This window comes from Limanda limanda, chromosome 15, assembly GCF_963576545.1.
Source record: "Limanda limanda chromosome 15, fLimLim1.1, whole genome shotgun sequence".
Lineage (NCBI taxonomy): Eukaryota > Metazoa > Chordata > Actinopteri > Pleuronectiformes > Pleuronectidae > Limanda > Limanda limanda.
The window spans coordinates 8,824,982-8,846,442 of NC_083650.1; the positions used below are offsets into that span (position 1 = coordinate 8,824,982).

Genomic DNA, 21,461 nt, shown 5'->3' on the forward strand with positions numbered 1-21,461 from the left:
AAGACATAGTGAACTCTATTTGTCAATTCTGCCATAAGCAAAGGACATAGACAGGATTGAAATGCTGTTTCTCTCTGATCCATGGTGTAAACACATAAGTAGACAGACCATATAAGTACACAACATAATAAGTTCTCAAAACATAGAACACAGTATGACATAGTATGCAGTCATAAGGCACACGGTGGATTAGATGAGAGTAGTGCAAACTGTAACAGTGCACAACTTGCACATAACAAATAAAACTTGAGCAACCACGCCCCCCTGGCTCCAGTGTTACAGGAACGCACCATCATCAGTGAGCGGTTTTATTTTGAAGGTGTTTCTTAAAGGAAGTCTTTACAGCCACGTTAGCCAGCTTGTCGCCGCTTCGCTAACTTCTGTGTGTTCAGCCAACCGCAGCTCGAGGTGTGTTCTCCGTCTTCTCGGTAACGTTACACGATACAAACATGTCCCCGTGGTTTGTGATGCTACTGTAAATATTTACCGTTTCATTTGCTATCAGCGGGTTTGATCGGAAACAGGAGCTAACTCTTCTTCACCTCCTCCTCCTCCTCCTCCTGGCTGTGAAACGCCGCTAGCTGCGATGTGATTGTGCGGAGGGAAATTGTCGAGGGAAGTTATAATTGACATTATCGCAGCTGAATGGACACAACACCCTGTCGTCCGGCTTCGTTTCACGGGAGGAGGAAGAACCGCTAGACTCGTGTTGTCTTCCCTGGCGGCGGAAATAACCGAAGAAGAAGAAGTAGAAGAAGAAGAAGAAGAAGGGACCGCATCCCCACACAGACACAAACATGTCCTTCTTCAATTTTCGGAAGATGTTCAAGTTGGGGCCCGACAGGAAGAAGAAGCAGTACGAGCATGTCCACAGGGACGTGAACCCGGAGGACATCTGGGAGATGATCGGGGAGCTGGGGGACGGAGCGTTTGGGAAAGTGTACAAGGTAATAACACTGTTACACATCCACGTCCTTTAGGGGGTTCGAAGACAAGCAGGCGTCCATTGTGTGTCACGTTGATGCAGATGAGAGGATGCGATGTTAGACATGACAGCAGCACTCCTCCTCCTCCTCCTCCTCCTCTTCTTCCTCCTCCAGGCCACATCCGGTAGACTTCGTGTGTTTTCATGTGATCACTTCACTCACACTGTTCTGTACACTGCACCTTCACTTACCAGGAAACACAACACAAACCAGAAACCTGCAGGATATGCTGGTCTCACCTCAACCTCAACCTCACACACACATAGAACTGCATCTCCCCCCCACACTTTTACTTTGAGGGGGTTAAGGTCCAGGCCTCTTTAGACACAGTCTATGGTCCAGGCCCTGTTTATAAATGTGACTTTGCCATGTCATTGAGTTGCACTTGGCTGCAGGCAAAGTGGTGAAGGTGTGGTCCTACTTACACAGAATAAACACGGGCTCACAAATGTCAGACTGGTTTGTTATTTTTTAATTTTTTTTCAATCTGAGTCTGCTGTGAGAAACCAGCAGGTAGTAGCCTTACAAAAACAAACGTGTCACTCCCACATGTGCTTGTACATGTGAGTGTGGGATCTGCACATGTGTGTCTGCAGATTTTAATAGTTATTTATTTTATTTACACACTGACTGACACATACTGTACATTATACATTAGGACCGTGGCTAAAAATATCACCATTACTCTTCAAATCACTATGATCATCAAGATTAATGTCATATTATTGTTTCTCCTGAGTTTAAAGACACATTTTTTGCTCCTGAGTGAAGGTTCTGGTTCAATAGTTTTCTCTGTGGCCAGAGAATAAAACATTTAACAAATCCCAGGTAGAACATTAAAACCATTTAGGTATTAACTTCCCCACCATGCTTGCTCAATGAATAAGTAATATATTGATAGATACATATATTTAATATTTACTACGTGGCTATTGACGAAAACGCATCGTGATCGTTATTGTTATTGTTTTATTGCCAGACACTTTTTTGTATATTGTGGCCACTAGCCACAATATCATTAAATAGCCTAAAATGAATGTGTGGAGATTCAGCTTTTGTCGAGTTAGACAAACAGCAGAGATATTTCCTCCCTCTGAGACTCTAGTTTTCAGTTTAGTATCGCAATATCCTACAAAGTATTCATGTTTTTGTGTCCAACACTTGTAATCTGGCCAACTCTCCAGGTTATCTTTGTGTGTATTTGTTTTACATTGTGAACTCGTCAGCAATATAAGAAACACTTTGCTGTTTTCAAATGTGATTTCACTGAAATTCTTTGACAGACTTTCCCCTCAGTTTTTTGTTACTTCCTGGATCTGTTATGGTCAAATAATGCAGCTCACAGCCAAAACAAAAGAAATCAGTCACAAGTTTCCAAGTCCTATGAGCTGATTAGCTAACTGTGATGAAAGCACAGGGGCCTTTCATGCCCTGTCAGACTAGATTTATTGATGAAAACTTCACAATGTTCCCACACATAAAGAGGTGAGGAGAAGTCGGGGTCAGGTCACATTAGTGTCGACGCAGACGAGATATTTCATCAGTTATTTCACAGGCTTCTGCCGGTTGCCTCATTTGGGTGGAGTGACAAAGATCAGCAGCAAAGTGTGAATCAGCTTTCTGTGAGAGTGAATAAGAGGAAGTCCAGACCTCACGTACAACTTGTTAGGAACTCCTGACATCATTATTTTTAAACAGCCAGCCACTTCACATAGTTATACACATGTATCTGTGTTAAACAGGGTTTCAGCAGGGCCTTAAAAAGTCTAACAAAGTGTCAAATTCAGTCGTCTGAATGTTTGGCTGCACAAAGTATGATATACGTTAAAATAAACATACAATGTCTTAAATGCGTTTTAAACCTTAAACGTTCATTGAAGGCTACTTCATCACGCTTTAGAAAAAATTTAGCAACAGGCATGGGTTTTCAAGTTTATTTTATGTGCTCCTGTTCTTTCTCAATGATACCAATTTAAGCATGCTGTGGGTTTACAACTAGACACAACATAGAACTGATGACTGAGTCTTTTAAAAGCCCGGTCAGAATTGATCTCAGTACATTCCACGTGGCTGTGGGAAGGACCATGGATACCTCCGGTCTCTGCAGTTTGCCTGTAGGTTGTCATGTTTCCAGGGGTTATTCTCTTATAGGTCTCTTCACTTTATCCTGAACTATGGAGAAGTGGTAGTAAATCTCTGACTCCAATTTTACTTCATATCTGTCGTAATTGAGACAGGTTTTAAATTTCATTCTTTATGGTCTTGAAAAGGTCTTAAAAAGGTATTAAATTTAACTGATACCCTGTTATAATATGAGAGACACAAGGTGAGTCCCCCTGCTAGGTGGTTGTGTGAGATTTATCATGTAAGAATTTATTCCATATCAAATAGGTCAAATTATGTGCCTGATCTAAAAGATTATCCAACCCCATGCATGTGGCCTTGGTTATTAATAAGGAACAAGTAGTTGCGTTTCTCATTTTTACATTGTTACGACACCTACAAACTGATTTCATATTTTAAAACAGACCAGTATTTACAACAAGTGTAAAATGTCATGTACATAACATAACGACAAAGGCCAGACACACCACGACAGACGAATTATCACCTCACTTTCCATCATGACGCTTACACTGAATCTGTATATGTGTCAGCGGTGGCTCATGTTAGACGAGTGTCAGCCAGTACAAAGGGAAAGAGGCGGAGAGTGAGTCAGGTCAGAACTGTGTAAATATAGGGTCTGACACACTCTGTAGCAGCAGCGGCTCCCAACACGCCCTCCCGTTTCTTTTTCCTTAACTCCCTGAGATTGTATCTGTATCCATAAACATTAAACCACCTAAAAATAACTTCTTCTCAGCTACTTGTTTGAAGAGTTGTGTGTTTTTTTTCTTCCATATAATTGTTTATTTGACTGCAGCCTAATTAAGGAAAAAGATGTCGAGGCATTTTTACTAATACGGTCAAACATTAGCCAATCAAATGTGATTTAATGTACAAAAACTGCCACTGTGACTTCATGTCGTATGCTGCAGCAGGTGTCTCAAAGGGAAAGGAAATAACTAGAGGTTAGAAAAGGAAGTGGAGGAAGTCGGAAAGTTTCAGAATGTTGCTTAATGTTTTTTTTTCTTACAGCCATTTTATTTTTCAATATACAACTGTATGATATCATGACTTTCTCTATAAAATGTATTCATAGAGTTGTAATCCCCGGGAGATTGCTCTCAGTTAAACAAGCCATAAAGTCCTCCACTGTTTATTGCCTTAGTTCCTAAAGGGCTTTGTCCTAAATAAGGTCGTTAACATTGATGGCTGTTCTACCACAGTAGCCGCCCTACCGTGGCAGCAATTGACCAACATACTCACTCGAAACAATCCCCCTTTTATTCTGTTTCTTCTACAAATTGTATGTTGCAAGAATACACAATATTCCTAGTATGTAACTTCCTTTTTTCCTATTGTTCATGCTGTGGTCAGGCTCAGAATAAGCACAATGGGACCCTCGCTGCTGCCAAGGTGATTGACACCAAGACGGAGGATGAACTGGAGGATTACATGGTGGAGATCGAAATTCTGGCCTCCTGCGACCACCATCACATCGTCAAACTGCTGGATGCCTTTTATTTTGAAAGCAAACTTTGGGTAAGCAAGCCAGTGCCTGACTGACAGAACTGTCTTTTCTTTTCTTTTTTTCGTGTGTTGATGTTGACTTGAAGCCAAGGAGACACAGAGGCACAGAACAAGTCATGCAAGGAGACACAGAGGCAGCGAACAAGTCATGCAGGGAGACACACTAATTCATCACCATTTGTTATGCCGTCTCTAGAAGAACTCTCACATCATTTACACATGACGATATAAGGACAGTCACACTGCATTTGTATTTCCTGTAGCCAAAGATTGAAGCGTTTAAAACATGTGACACAATTAGAGGCTAGTTTGAGGGTAAGAATGCTCGACTGCAGGTTTTCCTTGTGAGAATTTTTTTATATATTTTCCTTTTTTAAATAATGGACTGGTTAATCACTATGGTTGGATCCCATGACTTCCAGTAGAATCCCGCCATTTTTGACCCAAATCGTCACAGTGATTATAGTGGAGAAAAATTCTCAGCACCCATTTTAAAAAACACTCCTGCGTCTGCCTCCTTATCCACATGAGCAGAGACTTCAGTCACAGTGCAGATTTAATCCATGGTCAGTAGATTTCACTCTTTGTGCAGTAAGAGGCCCCAGAGCAATTAGGTCCAGGTAGGTGGTGTCATGTGACCGTCCCCTGTGGACTGCCCACATCTATGAGAAGATAATGGAGTGGGTTCGGTGGCTGGAGAAAGTGCCCGTGAATAATTCAGAGCTGCATGCCGGTTGCCTGTCCGTCCACAATCTTTTAAGCAGCCTGATGAATGTGTAACTGCCTCTGCTTTGCATGTGTTGGGCTTTGTGTTAATGTTTAATATATTCCTTTTTTCTATTAGTGATAAATCAAAGAAAATACTTTGCCAAACCTAAGGGGATTTTTTTTTCTGGGAGTGATGTTCAATTCAGCAAATTGGAATTTGTGCAACACCTGTCAGAGGCACAGGAATGTAAATGACTTTCGATATTCCCACAACACAATGATGATTATACAGAACGGGAAGAACCACTTGGTTCCTCCTCGCTGTTTCCGTCTTCTGAATAGAGGGTGTTCCTTGGTTGTAGCTTTGATTGATTTTTTTCTACCATCTGATACCGTGAGCTGCCAAGTAACGTGCTGGCGAAGCTAATAAAGATGAAGTGGTTGTCGGTTACATTACATCAGCTTGGAAAAGAGAGAGAACTGTGGTCAGGGGCTGGGCAGTTTTACATTTCAATAACAGTATTAAAGAACAGTCTAATGCACCGTGGCTTCAAAAAGTGAACTCAGATGTGCTTTGTGAATTGATAAACCCATAGTATTTTTCTTATTATACAGCTATACTGAAGCAAATGTTTTAAATGGTATGTCGTGCAAAATTTTGTTCATATGTATGAGGATCAAGGACTTACTTCCCCAGAATATTTCCTCTCACATGTTCCCTTCATGCAAATAATGTGGTTTAGATACACTGAGAGTAGATAGAACAGTTGTTGTGTGAAAGGAATCAATCTCTTCTTCTCTCCAGGAACGGATTTGTCTGCACAGGAAATTAAATTTTTCGCTTAAGGTTATTTTTTGTAAATATTCAGTGGACAAACAAGGACATGATATTTTATCAGAATATATGATGAAATATCCTGGATGTCTTGTGTAGACAAGCAAACAAAGCATTTACCCACCAAAGAATATGAATTTATAAGAAAGCGCAGGGAGAGGATCAAACCTCTAAATATATTGGATTGTCCTGAAATGGAAATCACAAGACCTTTAGAGGAAGCTCAGTATAGATATTTTAGTGTCTGATTGATTGGTTTCTTAGAATGGCACAACAACCAAATCAATAACCTATAACAGGGATGCTGATGTCTGTGCTAAAGGTCATGTTATTTACATACTCTGGATAACAGTTCCTCCTTCATTGCACCGCAGCACGCATTACTAATTTGTCCAATTTGTTCTGCTTTAAAATTGCAGATCCTGATTGAGTTCTGTGCGGGCGGCGCAGTGGATGCCATCATGCTGGGTAAGTCCCTCATTCATTAAAGGAAACAGAAACGCACTATAAAGTTCTGGAGCCTTTTCTTTGCTCCATCCCTGAGTGCCAACTCTTTTTTGTTCCACCCTGAAACTTCTGCTGGATTTTCTTTCCCTCTCCTCACTCGGAGAGGCCGATCCAACTGTGTAATTATTATAGCTCGTTTTTCAAGGAGTGGTTGCTCCACTTCTAACGCCAGCACACACTCTCATATTTTGATTAAAGAAACACCTCACAACCTTTTCTTATTTGTGAATTACAACAACAAAGATGATGCCAGTCAATTCACTGCTCTGTTGGATGTTGTTTCTGCTCTGTGGTCTGACTCACTTAAAACAAATGTCTTATGCCAGGTTCTTCCAGTCATACATGCTGGCTGGTATAAGGGAGGAGATTTGTCCTCCAGTTGCTATTGGATACCGTTAAGCCATCATATTTAATGTTAATACATTAGAATGGCTAAGCCTGTGTTTCTAAAAGGCATAATAAACTACAATTACAATATATGATCTGGAAAAATATGTGACTAAAGAACTATCTGTGTGCATGTTTTTTCCACAGAACTGGAGAGGCCCCTGACAGAGCCTCAGATCCGTGTGGTGTGTCGACAGACCTTAGAGGCCTTGGTTTACCTCCACGAGAACAAGGTCATCCACAGAGATTTGAAAGCCGGGAACATTCTCCTCTCCTTGGATGGAGAAGTGAAACTGGGTAAATATATACATTTTCACTGCTGTGATTGCCATAGTAATACCTATCTACTAGTTCCAGAAAATCTCTCTTTGTCTTTGACTCTTATATCTCGACAACCTTTCATCTTATCGGCTTTGCACCTGCCATGTGTATTGTTAAGGGTCCAAGAAGGGCAGAGTCGAGTTTGATGCGATATTCACAAGTTCAATATTAAGAAACGTTGAATAAACAGTCGACCAGCACTGTGTAGCAGTGATGACTGGGACTCATCAATGTAAGTGACCTTGTTGCAGCTTCAGGTTTCTGCGGACTGAGTCCTGCAGCCAGTCTGTACTCACAATAACAGAAGGTCACGTTTACAGTTTCAGAAAGAAAGTCACAACCAGCATCACCACTGGCCAAGTGAATAGCCCATGACAAACAGGCATCTCTAGAGCGGCCATTGTTCTCGTTTTAACAAATGAGAAGGATTATACAAGAAGATAAGTGCACTTCAGTTACAGCTAAGCACATGTACTTTGGAATACTCAAGACGATTCATTGGCGGTTCTTCTCTCAGATATATGTCCCCTCTGAACCTCCCAGCAGGGCCAACACTAATAGATAAAAAAAAAAAAAAGATAATTAGTCAAGTCTATTGTGGATCCCTTGGCCATCAGCGCTGTTGTAACCAGCTGAGCTACATGACTTTGGGGACGATGACAAGTGCACAGCACTGTGCTTACGTTCAGTAATGAGTCATTCATGCTGCGTGACATTTACCGTGGAATTTAGAAAAATGAAGTACAGTGTTTTTCTGTCGACCCGAAGGAGAGAGGCGTATTTTTTATACAACACTGATGCACTGGAGTTTGTGAAGCACTGAATTAGTTACATAATATTCAAGAAGTCAACGTGTTCATGTTGCTGCTGTTGCATCCAGAGCTGCTAGTTCCCCGATGATTCACGTTCTGTAGGCAGGAGGGTCACGACAGAGCCGGGCAAACAATAATAATCAAGCTGTCACCAGGGAGGTAATGATAGATCTCTCCTTCCTCCTAATGCGTACATGCTGTAAGTGATGGGAGAAGCAGGCGGAGATAGCCACACAGATAACAGCAGTGCTGGCAGTGATAATGGACTCATGCCCAGTTGTAGGGTTCATATTTGAAATCTGAAGCCAGTTTAATTTAGAAAAAGGATTCTGATATATCTGGTTTCTAGTAGAAAATGTCCTCAATATTTTTTTACTACATTTCCCTCATCCAGGGAGTTCATAGTTTCATTATGGAGTTAAATTAGATTTTCTGATGAAAATAATAAAAATGTCTTCTTTCAGCTGACTTTGGGGTTTCTGCAAAAAATACCAAGACGTTACAGAGAAGAGATTCTTTCATCGGCACTCCTTACTGGTGAGTCACGCAGCCTAGAGACATGAGGACACTGCATGTCCAACAGATAATTGCCTTAAGTGTGTCCAACAGTTTTGGGTGATGATTTTTTCGACAGTGACACAAAAGCGTCATTGACCTCAGCCTTAAATACTGAGCAGGCTTCCTGTCTTTCAAATTCCAGACCAATATACACACACATGCTATTTTACTGCATTTCTCCCTTTAAGTTAAGAGAATTGAACGAAAGGAATCAGATAAATATCAGATATCATGTCACTTGCAGCCCAAATGTTAATAACAAACCCTCTGACTTCTCATTTTGCAGGATGGCTCCCGAAGTAGTTATGTGCGAAACGTCCAAGGACCGTCCGTACGACTATAAGGCCGATATCTGGTCCCTCGGGGTGACCCTGATAGAGCTGGCACAGATTGAGCCGCCCAACCACGAGATGAATCCCATGAGAGTGCTGCTGAAAATAGCCAAGGCCGAGCCGCCCACACTTATGCATCCCTCTCGCTGGTGAGATGGTGTGCTGGTGATAACTAGACAGGGGGAACGGGAATGTTTCCGGATTGGAGATAAGCAAATGTTTACTGTTTAATGTGTTAAAGTGTAGTGAATTGTTAATGCTTAACTGGCCACAGGGGAGAACTGTATTAATCGGACGCCACACAGAGCAGGGCCAGGGGAGACAACTCTGTTACGGGCCAACCAACTGATTCTTTTTTTATTTATTCTTGAAAGGTCGTCACAATTCAACGATTTTCTGCGGAAAGCACTTGATAAGAATGTGGACAATAGGCCGGGCCCAATACAGCTTCTACAGGTGAGTGGCTTTCCTCCATCTACAGCCCACTGTTATCTCTGAGTAAGCAACCATCTACACTGCTGGCCACTGGCTGGAGGCATTATGTTATGATAACCATCTGTCTGTCCATTTGTATGATACTGTACATACATACATCCGTTCCATTATTTTGAAACTGCCTTGAGGTCCATATGTCTACTTGAACTCTGAGCTGAAATCAGATTTTAGTGGTGAAAGGTCCATGTTGCTCTGACCTCGCATCCAACTCATTCTCATCAGCATCATATCTCAAAAAACACCTTTGGGGAATTTATTCAAATTTGGCACCAAAGATCACTGCTCAACCTGATTGGATTAATTGTGGTCAAAGGTCAAGATCCCTGACCTCACGTTCATTCTATTCTGATTTATCAGTAGTGCCCAGAGGGAATTAAATTCAATCTAGTACTAATATCTTTTTGGACTCAAAGATTAAGTGATAAGTGTCACATTATTTCATAGCTTCGGTCGTTAGAGACATAAACCATGAGGCCGTAATTCTAGTTTTCTGTTTTGAGGTTTGTGCTTGTATTTGATTCATCCTGTCAGTTTGACAAGGAAAAACATTTCTAATCCATTTCCATGTCTTGTCTCCATCTGTAGCATCCCTTTGTCAGCAGTGTAACCAATTGCAAACCACTCAGAGAACTCATAGCCGAGGCCAAAGCTGAAGTCACAGAGGAGATCGAGGACAGCAAAGAGGAGGAGGAGGAGGATGAGACTGATACACCTCAGGTACGAACTTTTCTTAGTGTAGTGCATGTACGATATATACATAGTTGATATCTTTGTAATAGACTGCACTGTGACCTTTTTTGTCATTGATGACATTTTTGTTTTCCTGTTTTCCTTACTTTTGACACAGGCTGTTCCTGGGCACAAGCGCGCACACTCAGATGTCAGCGTGGCCAGCTCAGAGGACGACAAAGCTCCCCAAACTCCATCCACTCTGGAATCTGTTACAGAAAAGACGGAGGTCGAGCCTGCTGCAGACAGGACCAGTGATAAGCTCTCAGATGAAGGACTTGGAACAAGTGAGGTTGACAAGACTGAGGAGGAGAAACTCAATGAGGTGTCTGATGCCAGTAATGAAGACCTGGCCTCGCCGACAGTAGAGCCCACCAAGGACTCTGTCTCTCAAGATCTTACAGAGGATAAACCAGTAGATGAACAAGGTGAAGTGATTCCTGAGGAGCCTGTAGTAGCAGAGCCTGAAGAGAGCTTAGATAGCTTAGACCTATACACAGATGGCCAGACAACAGAGGTAGAAGAGAAGGAGACACAAGAGGAGAAAGCGAAGGATGAACCTCGACAAACAGAAGAAGAAATTAAGCCTGAGGATGTGAAAGAACAAGTAGAAAAAGAAAAACCAGAAGCAGGAACAGACGAATTTACAAAATCCCAAGAGCACCCTGAAGATCCACAAGAGAAACCAGAACCTATAATAGTGGATGTAGCACAGGCAGGAGAAGAAAACAAAGAACAAAGTGTGGAGACACCTCAACACAAAGTGACAGTTACTGTAGAAGACACAGTTGATTTCACAGATGCAAATGTAGACAAAGATAATATAGAATCAAATCAAAAGGAAATACATGTAAATGGAGAAACAGAGTCAAAGTCACCAGTGGATTCGTCCACTGACATTTTAATAGAGAAGCAGACCAAAGAAAATCAGCCTGGAGAGAAGCCTGAGAATGAGGCACCTGAACAAGATAATCAGACTAGAGAGAAAGTTGCACTGGTTGAAGAGGCTACAACTGAATCCACAAATGGAGTCAGCGATGAAGTCAAAGAAGCCTCCGAAGAACCAGAACCAGTGGAACCATCTAAAGGCATCGCCATGAAGGAGGATGAGGAAACAACTAGCCGTGCTGATGAGAGCATTTCTCAAGATGCCGTTTCTGTCCAAGAGAGCGAAACCGACTCTGAAACCAAGACAGAGCAAGGAAGTCCTGCTGTGATCAAGCCAGATGTGGAGAAGGACTCGGACTCTGGAAGCAGCTCCGCTGCTGATACTAACAGCCTTGAACTCAATCTGTCCATCTCCAGCTTCTTGTCCAAGAGCAAAGAAGGGGGCTCTATTTCTATGCAGGTAACATAACATTTGCCTCAATTATAACCTCAGTTCTTAAAATATAAACACTATTTAAATAACTTCTGCACCCAAAACATTCCTGTTTCATTTGTAGGAGTCAAGACGTCAGAAGAAGACTATGAAGAAAACACGTAAATTCCTGGTGGATGGTGTGGAGGTCAGTGTGACGACATCAAAGATAGTGACAGATAGCGACGCCAAGAGTGAGGAGATGAGGTTCCTGAGGTACGTCTGTCAGCAATCTGCTCACCACACTATTGGTCTAAATATGGGACATGACCTGTTTAACACGCCTCCTTAAATAGTTCTGTTGTATTTCACTGCTCCCACATCTTTTACAAAAGCCAGATTATCTCCTGTGATGAATGCTGTATGTTATATGTTACCTTTTAAAGACATGAAACATGCTGTTTCAACTGTTTGTACAAGTGCGTAAGTATTTAGTGTAGAGTTCATGACCTGAAGATCAGTAATGCTTAGAGTTGCAGAGCAGAGCAGAATTGTCAACGCAGGAGAAGAAGCTATTGTTGTAATGAATCTTTTGTTACATATTAAAAACCCCATCTCAGATAAGGGAAAATACAAGTTTTGATTGGAAATAATCTTATTTCATCAGTAACAAACTTTGAGACCAGAAAATATGATGTCACCTTGACTACACTGTTGCTGTGGTTTCCTCAGGCGGCAAGAGTTGCGAGAGCTGCGCCTCCTGCAGAAAGAGGAGCAGCGGGCCCAGCAGCTGCTGAGCAACAAGCTGCAGCAGCAGAGAGAGCAGATCCACCGGCGCTTTGAACAGGAAACTACTGTGAGTCACTCGGTTCATACCACAGTAGTTTGAGGTGTTTTTTGTTAGTGTACCAACTCCCAAGAAACACGCTGCTTCTTCTCAAAGTTGATCGAAACATAACAGAGAATCTTACATTAAAACACTTGTCCACCTCTAAAACAAATCTATATATATATATATATATCTATTTACAGTAAATTAAAATCCTTAAACAAAGTTTTGGCTGTTGATCTGTGTTAATCTTGTGCTATTGTAGATACAGTCACCTCACCAGGCTGATGCCAGTGTCTATTGATTCTGTCTGTGCAGGCTAAGAAGCGTCAATATGACCAAGAAGTGGAAAATCTTGAGAAAAAGCAGAAGCAGACGATTGAACGCCTGGAGCAGGATCACACCAGCCGACTGCGAGATGAGGCCAAACGAATCAAAACGGATCAAGACAAGGAACTCTCCAAGTTCCAAAACATGCTGAAGAACCGCAAGAAGGAGGTATGGTCGTGCCTGCCTGTGTCTGTGTGGAGGTGCCTGTAATGATCAGCTCTTAACTGAGGGATCCCGGGGTGATAAGCGCTTGCATGCCGTAGATACAAGCTGTTCAATAGTGCATGTGTCTCAGAACTTATGCTTCGTCATATTAGTCCTATGGGAGCGGGTTGCTTTGCTCTTCTGCCTGTTACTAGATGTGTCCAAATGATGGCAACAGACAGACAGACTATGCTATCGTTCCTCTCGCTGGCACTAGCTCTGTGTTGTTGTATCTATTATTCATCTGCCCAGAGGCTTCTGCTCTCCTCTGTTGAAATACTGTGCTGCAAATCTATTTGTTATTTTTAGAGAATTATGATTAAATTTCAGTCTCAGGCTGAACCTTATCATGATGCTGTGCTGGGCTTGTTACACATGTAGGTTGCTTTTTTTCTGCTTAGATTATGGAGGACCGTAACTGCTCAAATGAAAAATATATAAATAATCAAATTAAAGTGTCAATAAATAAATAAATGCCAGTTTAAACAATGTAATGCCTAAGTAAATGAAAAATGAATATAGTTTGGGGATGAAAAATGCTATTTAGATATATCTACATTTTATTTAAATGATTTACATGTATTCATTTCATTTACCTTTTCTATTTCTATTTTTATTTATTTATTTTTGCATCTCTAAATTAATTCCTTTATAAATGACCAAATCAATATATATATATATATATAGGGTTTTTTTCACATTGATTTGGTCATTTATTTACTTCTTTATTTATTTTAGTATTGATCCCCCAGTTTGCAGCATAAGTGCTTTGTAGGATGTGTTGGGTGCGCTTGCAGTTTGTGTGTTTCGCTTTACTTGGCTCTTTTCCGGCAGTTGTTCCGTTTGGCATCTGTTGTGCATTATGTGAACCTGGTGCTGGTTGTGCAACTCGCAGTTTGCTTTCTCAGAATATATTTCTTCAGTGTTTTGAAATATAGGATGTTTTTGTAGGTTGGCTTCAAGGTGTCGCTTTTGCTTTTAGCTTCGTTGTTGTTAAGCTGCAAAAATATGAGCTGTTGCCTTTCAGTGATAAAATGTTTACCTTTTCCAATGTTGTATATTTTTTGTCACTGTATTTGTTAACTAACCATGTTTCCTGTATGAGTGTGTGAGGAGGCTTTGGCCAATGTTCTTTGAAGATTTTTCTAAGTGGTGTTGGGCTCATTTGGGAAAAATACAATAATCCTTACATCAGAGTAACTGGTACGGAAAAGTCTTTAATAGAGCTGCAACAATTAATCGACAGCAACATTTCCATATTTGCCTTATTTCAGCTTCTGCATATCTTTGACTTGTGTGTTTTTTTATTTTTGGGATTCAGAATGTTGATAACAAAACACACAATTTGAAGATGCCGCCCTGAGCTGTAAGAATATAATCTACAGATAATAACAATGATGATCATTCCTAGTTGCAGTCTTAGTCATTGATAAGTATGGAGACTTGAATCATGTAAGTTTAATATAAGGTCTTATTTGCATTCAGTTAGAACTTGAGTGCCTGGCAAGGGTCCAAATGTCAGCGCTGTGAAATATTCAGAGATCATAGTTGTCAGATGATTCCAACTCAGTTACTCTGTTTTTTTAATTCCATGAGTCAGAAATGATCCTGATGGCTGTGGGACCTAATCAAACGCAAAGTTAAACATGGGAGCTGTTTATGAGACTAACATCTTCTGCCTCGTTCTCGTCAAATCTTTCTCCTGACTTCCTCTTAAAATTATTCCAACTTGAGCAGTTCAAACTGACACCTCTGATGTGTTCTGAATAACTACTAATCAAACGAGTGAAAAACTTCACTCGCGGGAAGTTGGATTTCAGCATGCTGACTTGAAATCAGTTGGTCGGGTGGATACAGAATCTCTCCTCTCAAATCGGGCCGTGCATGTCCTCTTCTCTTGTTGGCCAAGCTTTGTTAGATTTTCATGATATACATGCAGCATCTACCATGTATCTGCATACACACTGTAGGTCAAACAGGAAGTTGGACAGTCTCCCAAACACTTGAGAAAAGAGCTCATGAAACGCGTAAAGGAGGATCTTTCGCTCCTCAAGACTGCCGAGGTAAACCATCACCTGCTTTGTCTTACTCTGTGAAGGAGTAAGAGATTACTTCTCCTCTCTCTTTCCTCTGTTTCCTCTCTCCTTATATATCTCCATTCGTGTGAGGTATATACATATCTGGACAAACAAAGGGAATCGCTGTGTCTGTGATCACCCCATACTTCCTCTTATCAGTTTAATAAGAATACATTTTAGATAATGTTTAGCAATATGACAGTACATGAAAACCATAGGACTATAGACATTTTTCAATGGTTTGTCAAGGTTGAACTACTTTTAACCCCTTTTTATATGTGGTGTTGTTGAGCCATGATGGAAATTTAAATCAATGGGCTCAATTGCTTTGTGGTTATATCACATACAAAGCAAGTAGATGAGCGTTTGTATTTGAGCAGAGCATTAATCAGCTGATAATTAGTTTTTTAAGGGATATTTTGACAGATTTTGTAGATCAAGCAATACATGTATAATTCAAGAAACTAATCAGCAGAACCTTCAGTATTGAAAGTCATGGTTAGATTTAGTATTTAGAGAATTTATACTTCTGTTTACTTGACATTCTTCAGTGCGCTTCTTTGCACCTGAGATTTCTATGTGAATTTGGAAATTACAGTTTCAGGTCAGTGACGATGCCGAGCGCACACGTTATCTGCTGCTGAGTGTTCATCGTCTAATAGGGAATAAATCAGCGAAGGGGCGATTGCAGACACAGCTTTCGTTTCCTCAGTCGACATTTGTGCTGAAAGCTTTTTCCTGACTTTGCCTGTGCATCTTTTATGAATTACGTGAACGTCACGCAGACAGAAGGTGACTCTCGTGAGCCAGCAGCATGGAAAGTAACAAAGAGAATGCTCCTCTTCTTATGGGAAGAGTGTTCATAACTAATTAACTGACTTCCTCCTAACGCAGAGCTGTGCTGTTCGCCTTAGACTCACCGATAGTCCCAAAATGGAAAGGGCCGTGTCTTACATAGCTTGGGAAGAATCAGTGTGTTGGAGTGTTTGTGTGTGTGTGTGTGTGTGTGTGTGTGTGATGGAGTATGTGAGATCCTCAGCCTGCTGCTGTGTGCTGTTGTCTGTCCCTGATCAGGGCGAGTGCGCTGTTTGCTCTCCTCCGCAGGCAGTGGCCCAGGTTATGATACAGTCTTTTCAGTTGTCCTCATGCGCACTCTTCAACGCTCAGATGCAGGATGTAAGTCTACCCCACTCCCCTCTCCTGCCCTGTTTCTCTCCGTCGCTCGCCCATACTTAGATGTGTGCAACTTAACGTGACTAGATTGTGATGGTGCAGTTTAACTTTAGGAGTGACACATGTAAGCATGGGCGGTGTTTTGTTTTTCGTTTTGTTTTTGCGTGTTGTCATCACTGTGTTTGTGCAGTGGTTCTCTCTCCTTATCCTGCGCCGTATCTTTTTTCTCCTCCACCAGTCCACAAACGTTCTACATCTAGTTTGTGTATTTTATATGGCTTTATTTATATTTGCATCCAACTGGATTGGAGTCTGGGAGTAAACACGCACAGTGCTCCGTCCCAGTGGGGGTGTAGTTGTTGATCACCGACTGTCGAGATCCATGTTGACTAGCTGTCTCACAAGATGGATGTAAAAGTCGTGGGTTTTGTGTATAAATCGTTCAGATCAGATTTACTCATTTATTATTTGGGGGATTTTTGTAAAATAATACGGTTCCATAGATTTTCTACTGATTAAGTGATCATAGTTTATAGTTGAGTACAATTTAACCATAAACTTAATGATAAATAGCTATAAACAAATAGAAAACACAAATTCAACCAAATTAATAGCATTTGATTTAAGATTTTCTTTTTGACATACAATAAACATGAACGCACATCTTTTCTGCATTGTTTAATCTGTGAAATTAAAGCTTTCATACCTGGGCACGTTGGCAAACAAACGATCCTATCAGTGCCTTTCGAGCAGTCAATAGATAATTCAGATGTTAATGTCTATGTAGATGTCGTCTTAAATAAAACTGTGAATCTGAATCTCAACTGAACTGAAATCTTTCTCTCTCTCTCTCTTCACCTCCATTGTGGATCAGTGCCATCCATGATCTCTTGAGTGTCTTCTCTCCTGATTCAAGTTGATGATGTGACATCTTAGTTGCTCTGTGTCGTGCTGAGCTTGAAGTGGATGACATTGAATAGTTAATATAATGTTATATTAGACTTGATGTTTTATTCAGCTCCCTCTGTCTCTCTCTGTCTCTCTCTGTCTCTCTCTGTCTCTCGGCTGTTCCTCTGTCTTCATAACCATGGCTTCCTCTGACTGTTCCTCACTGCTCTCCCTCTTCTCTCAGGAGCAGGAGTTCCTACAGAAGCAGCAGCAGGACCTGGACGGAGCTCTGAAGAAAATCATCCAGCAGCATAAGCTGGAGATCGCCACTATTGAGAGGGACTGCCTCAACCACAAGCAGCAGCTGATGAGAGGTACGAGCTGGACACTAAAGATATATGACAGCTTACTGTTTTAACCAGTCCCTTAAATCGATTGATTCAACTACAACTTTAACTTTCTATTCATTTCAGTGTAACATGAAACTTTAGTAATATGAGATATGAGTTTGAGACGTGCAAGTCACATAAATGAAAGATTGGTGAATGTACAACAGATAGAAATTCATGATGGCATTTCTGTTTCTGATTTCATCAGCTGAAGGAATCAAATCAACAGACTGTAATCAACCTGTCTAAATTAGATTATGGTTCAATTTGAATGAAAGGCATCATGATTCAGATCATCTCTCAAGCACGAACACAGCTCAAACATCTGAAACAGTTTCTAGTCTCAACTTAAACAAACATGAAACCAACAGCAGCGTGAAATTCGAAAAAGTAATCATTTTTAACTCTTGGTTTCCTCCCAGTTTGTACAGAGAAGGTACGTGAGCTGCACCTTATGTTCTCACCAGCTTTGTGTAAAACTGACCTTGACATGGAGGAAAATGAGCAAACACAGGCTCTGAGAACATGTTACAGCTTGTCTCACTCGCTCAGTGTCGTCTGTCTCTGTTTGCTTTCGTCACTCTACTCGTTACCGGTTTACATGCATGTGCGTGAACCATAACTCACCCTAATGTGGCCTCACCCACGTTTCGCTGTGTCTTGTAGCTCGAGAGGCGGCCATGTGGGAGCTGGAGGAGCGCCACCTGCAGGAGAAGCACCAGCAGCTGAAGCAGCAGCTGAAAGACCAGTACTTCCTGCAACGACACCAGCTGCTGAAGAGGCATGAGAAAGTGAGAGCCCAGAGAGGAATCTGCGTGGATGAAATGTGTGGTGTTGTTGAAGGGACCCAGCTGAACTCAAAGCTGTGTGTGCATGTGAATTCTGCAGGAGATGGAGCAGATGCATCGCTACAATCAGCGGCTGATAGAGGAGATGAAGAACAAACAGAATCAGGAGAGGGTTCGTCTACCCAAGATCCAGCGCAGTGAGGCCAAGACCCGCATGGCCATGTTCAAGAAGAGTCTCCGCATCACTGCCACGGCATCTGTCACCCCGGAGCAGGAGAGGGAGCGGATCAAACAGGTAGTGACACTGACTGGAGCCCTGCTGTCACATCTCAGGACAAGTGATTCAGCAGACACAATCTTTTTTTAGCAACACTATGTCACATAGAGTCACACCTGGGACCTGTCCAATGCAAACACAATACTCCTGATTATCTCAACCATTAACGTCACCAGTCCTCTGGCTCCGTTATCCTTTGTTTGTTCTGATAAACCCAGAGCACAGACTTGAGGCAGGAAGGTAAAAATGTGGTTCGAGTCAGTGTAGTAGATGTTTGAAATGCAACAATCCCTGCAGCAGGAGCTGACTACTTTTCAAAATCTGACCTCTGCCACAAAAAAGACAGATGAGTTGATATTTTTGTTTGGCGCAGCGTTTTACACACTTCTGTTTGTCTGTTTCCTCAAGTTTGGATCTCAGGAAGAAAAGAGGCAGAAGAACGAGAGACTCAATCAACACCAGAAACACGAGAACCAGATGAGAGACCTGCAGCTGCAGTGTGACTCCAACATCAGGGAGCTGCAGCAGCTACAGGTGGAGCTACAGCACACAAACACACACACACACACACACACACACACACACACACACACACACACACACACACACACACACACACACATACATATGTTTCTTTATGTTTACCTGGTTTGTAGCACAGGAGGACATACCAAGTTTTAATGTCTAGATAATAAAATATCACTGCTCATTCAAAAAGTTGGAAATTAGAATTATTAAAAGCACAGCCATACATTTCCATTGCAGATAAAGGAGGAGGAATAGCTGTTAATCCAGCTCATAAATGTAAATTTTTTTTATTTTCTTTCAGAATGAGAAATGCCACCTCCTGATTGAACATGAGACCCAGAAGCTGAAGGAGCTGGATGAGGAGCACAGCCAGGAGATCAGGGAGTGGAGAGAGAAGCTCAGACCCAGGAAGAAGGTAGATTTATATTCTGAACAATTTATCTGTCGTGTTGTTTTCAGGATTCAGCTGCTGCAGCTTCCTTTTCTTCATGTAACGTTCCTCTGGGTTGACTCAGCTGTTTGTGTCTGCTGCCCCCTGCAGGCGTTGGAGGAGGAGTTCACGCGAAAGCTCCAGGAGCAGGAGGTCTTCTTCAAGATGAGCGGTGAATCTGAATGCCTTAACCCCACCACCCAGAGCCGAGTGTCCAAATTCTACCCCATCCCGAACCTGCACAACGCCGGTTTATAGCCTCACGTCTGTCCTGCACAAACAGACTCAACCACGCTCACAGACGCCGCCTGGTGGTGGAGCAACGTCGGTCCTCTGACCGTTGAGTGATCCAAAAAAATGAAAATGTCTTCACCTCTCCGATTCCAACAAAGAGAGAGCACACTTGTTGAGAAAGTGTCCGAGGGATAATATGCACTTTTTTGAGCATGTTGAAAATGTTAGCAGTCTGCCGTTGGTAGATAAGCCCAATCATGCTTATGAGAACATTGTGAGCACAGCCTGCTACAGTATGAATGATCTCCAGTGCCTCATGTATCCTGTTTTATGCATTCAGACACTCCTCTGTTGTGTTTTCTTCAGCTTACAGTAAATACAGTGCCCCCACCCCCTCGAATGTGTTGCACTTAAATAACTTTTTGTCATTTCCACCCATCATTGCAAAATACATTTTCTTGTTCATCATTTCCCGTGAGCTGCTGAATAATCCTGACTCTGAGATCCTGCTTTGTTGCGTAGAAGTCGGAGCCGGTTCACAGCGAGATGTTCTGTGTCTTCTAACTCGTGCAGTGTCTGTTGTTGCCATGAGAGAAAAGTTATCGCCACGTTGTGATCATAAGTCTGTGAGTTACAATGAAAACGATTGTACTGTGTCGTAAACGAGTGAAACGTTACATGTCTGTACCTACACGCGAAGTAAAATTTAAAGTCCTGAGAGACGAATGAACAAAAAAATACAACTATTGCTTTCGCACATAATTTCACATCCGTGCTGTTATCCAAAATACACAACTCCCGTTTGGTGAAACACAGCGGTGGCATGTGTTTCTTCCTGGAGAGAGTGAAAATCCCTTTTTTTCTATATATATAATATATAAGTATGAAATAAATCACTCGACCCTCCGGGAGTCTTTTCGAGCAGTGTTGTGAAGTTAGAACACATGTGGAAACTAAAGGAATGTAAAGCCGTTGATTTGCACTGTTTTGCCACGAGAGCTAAAGAAAAAAAATATATGCAGTTGAATCAGTCAATTCAATTTTGACAGCGAGTCACCTTCGTCTCACCAAAGCCGATTCAAATTTTTTTTTTTTTAAATCATTTTACCTTATTTTTCAAATTTCCTGAGTATTTTATGTTCACATCCAGTTTCCTGAAGACATATCCTCCGATGTATTGAAGCTGTCATCACTCATTATGCTGAGAACAGTGTTGCGTGAGAGTTACGATGCTGTATCTGTTACTGTATGAATTTCAGTGTGTGAGGAGACATCCTTCGCTGTATTTTATTAGCAACGTATTGACGGTTCACGAAGAGAGAAACGTTTTTATTCTGAGATAAAGATGATTATTTTGTTCTGCCACTGCACATCGTCAATGCACGTTGTCATTTCTGTACGCTGACACCATTGTTTTGTCGTGAATGCTGGATTTGTATTGGGGTTATTGGAGACTGTGTGTGTGAATTACACCGTACGCCCCCATAGATTTCAGATATTTTTTTATTTTGTTAAGTTTCAGCATTTTAATCTGTTGTTACGTTGTCATTCTTCCACCATGGATATTCTTGGTATATACATTTTTTGATGTCAAATCAAATGTATTTAAAATGTTCGCACAAATGGGACATGTTTTTATTTCGTTGCTGTAAATAAAATATGGACTGTATATCTGCCATCGTACTTTCTTGAAACATCCTTTGAGATCAA

The 21,461-nt window shown here is 41.5% G+C and overlaps 1 protein-coding gene across 2 annotated transcripts; it reads left to right on the forward strand.

Moving 5' to 3' along the window:
• Positions 1-386: 386 nt before the first annotated feature.
• On the forward strand, positions 387-21,420 carry slka (STE20-like kinase a). Of its 2 annotated transcripts, XM_061087319.1 has the most exons (20): positions 387-408; positions 506-947; positions 4,467-4,631; positions 6,582-6,630; positions 7,204-7,353; positions 8,654-8,726; positions 9,034-9,228; positions 9,454-9,535; positions 10,160-10,291; positions 10,422-11,651; positions 11,749-11,879; positions 12,336-12,459; positions 12,751-12,930; positions 14,937-15,029; positions 17,350-17,479; positions 18,161-18,285; positions 18,383-18,577; positions 18,968-19,093; positions 19,389-19,502; positions 19,629-21,420. In XM_061087319.1, exons 2-20 carry the CDS (start codon positions 798-800, stop codon positions 19,773-19,775), a joined length of 3,591 nt encoding a protein of 1,196 aa, XP_060943302.1. In that variant the 5' UTR covers positions 387-408; positions 506-797; the 3' UTR covers positions 19,776-21,420. The 2 variants fall into 2 exon arrangements, with proteins under 2 accessions (XP_060943302.1, XP_060943303.1); XM_061087320.1 differs by lacking the exon at positions 14,937-15,029 and having other exon boundaries at positions 393-947.
• Positions 21,421-21,461: the final 41 nt, after the last annotated feature.

What these genes read in the sequence shown, in the direction of transcription:
- slka (XM_061087319.1), top strand. Translation starts at nt 798, where the DNA reads ATGTCCTTCTTCAATTTTCGGAAGATGTTCAAGTTGGGGCCCGACAGG. An exon ending in ATTTTGAAAGCAAACTTTGG is followed by an intron (nt 4,632 to 6,581) that starts GTAAGCAAGCCA and finishes TTAAAATTGCAG; the next exon opens with ATCCTGATTGAGTTCTGTGC. An exon ending in AGAGGGAGCGGATCAAACAG is followed by an intron (nt 18,578 to 18,967) that starts GTAGTGACACTG and finishes TGTTTCCTCAAG; the next exon opens with TTTGGATCTCAGGAAGAAAA.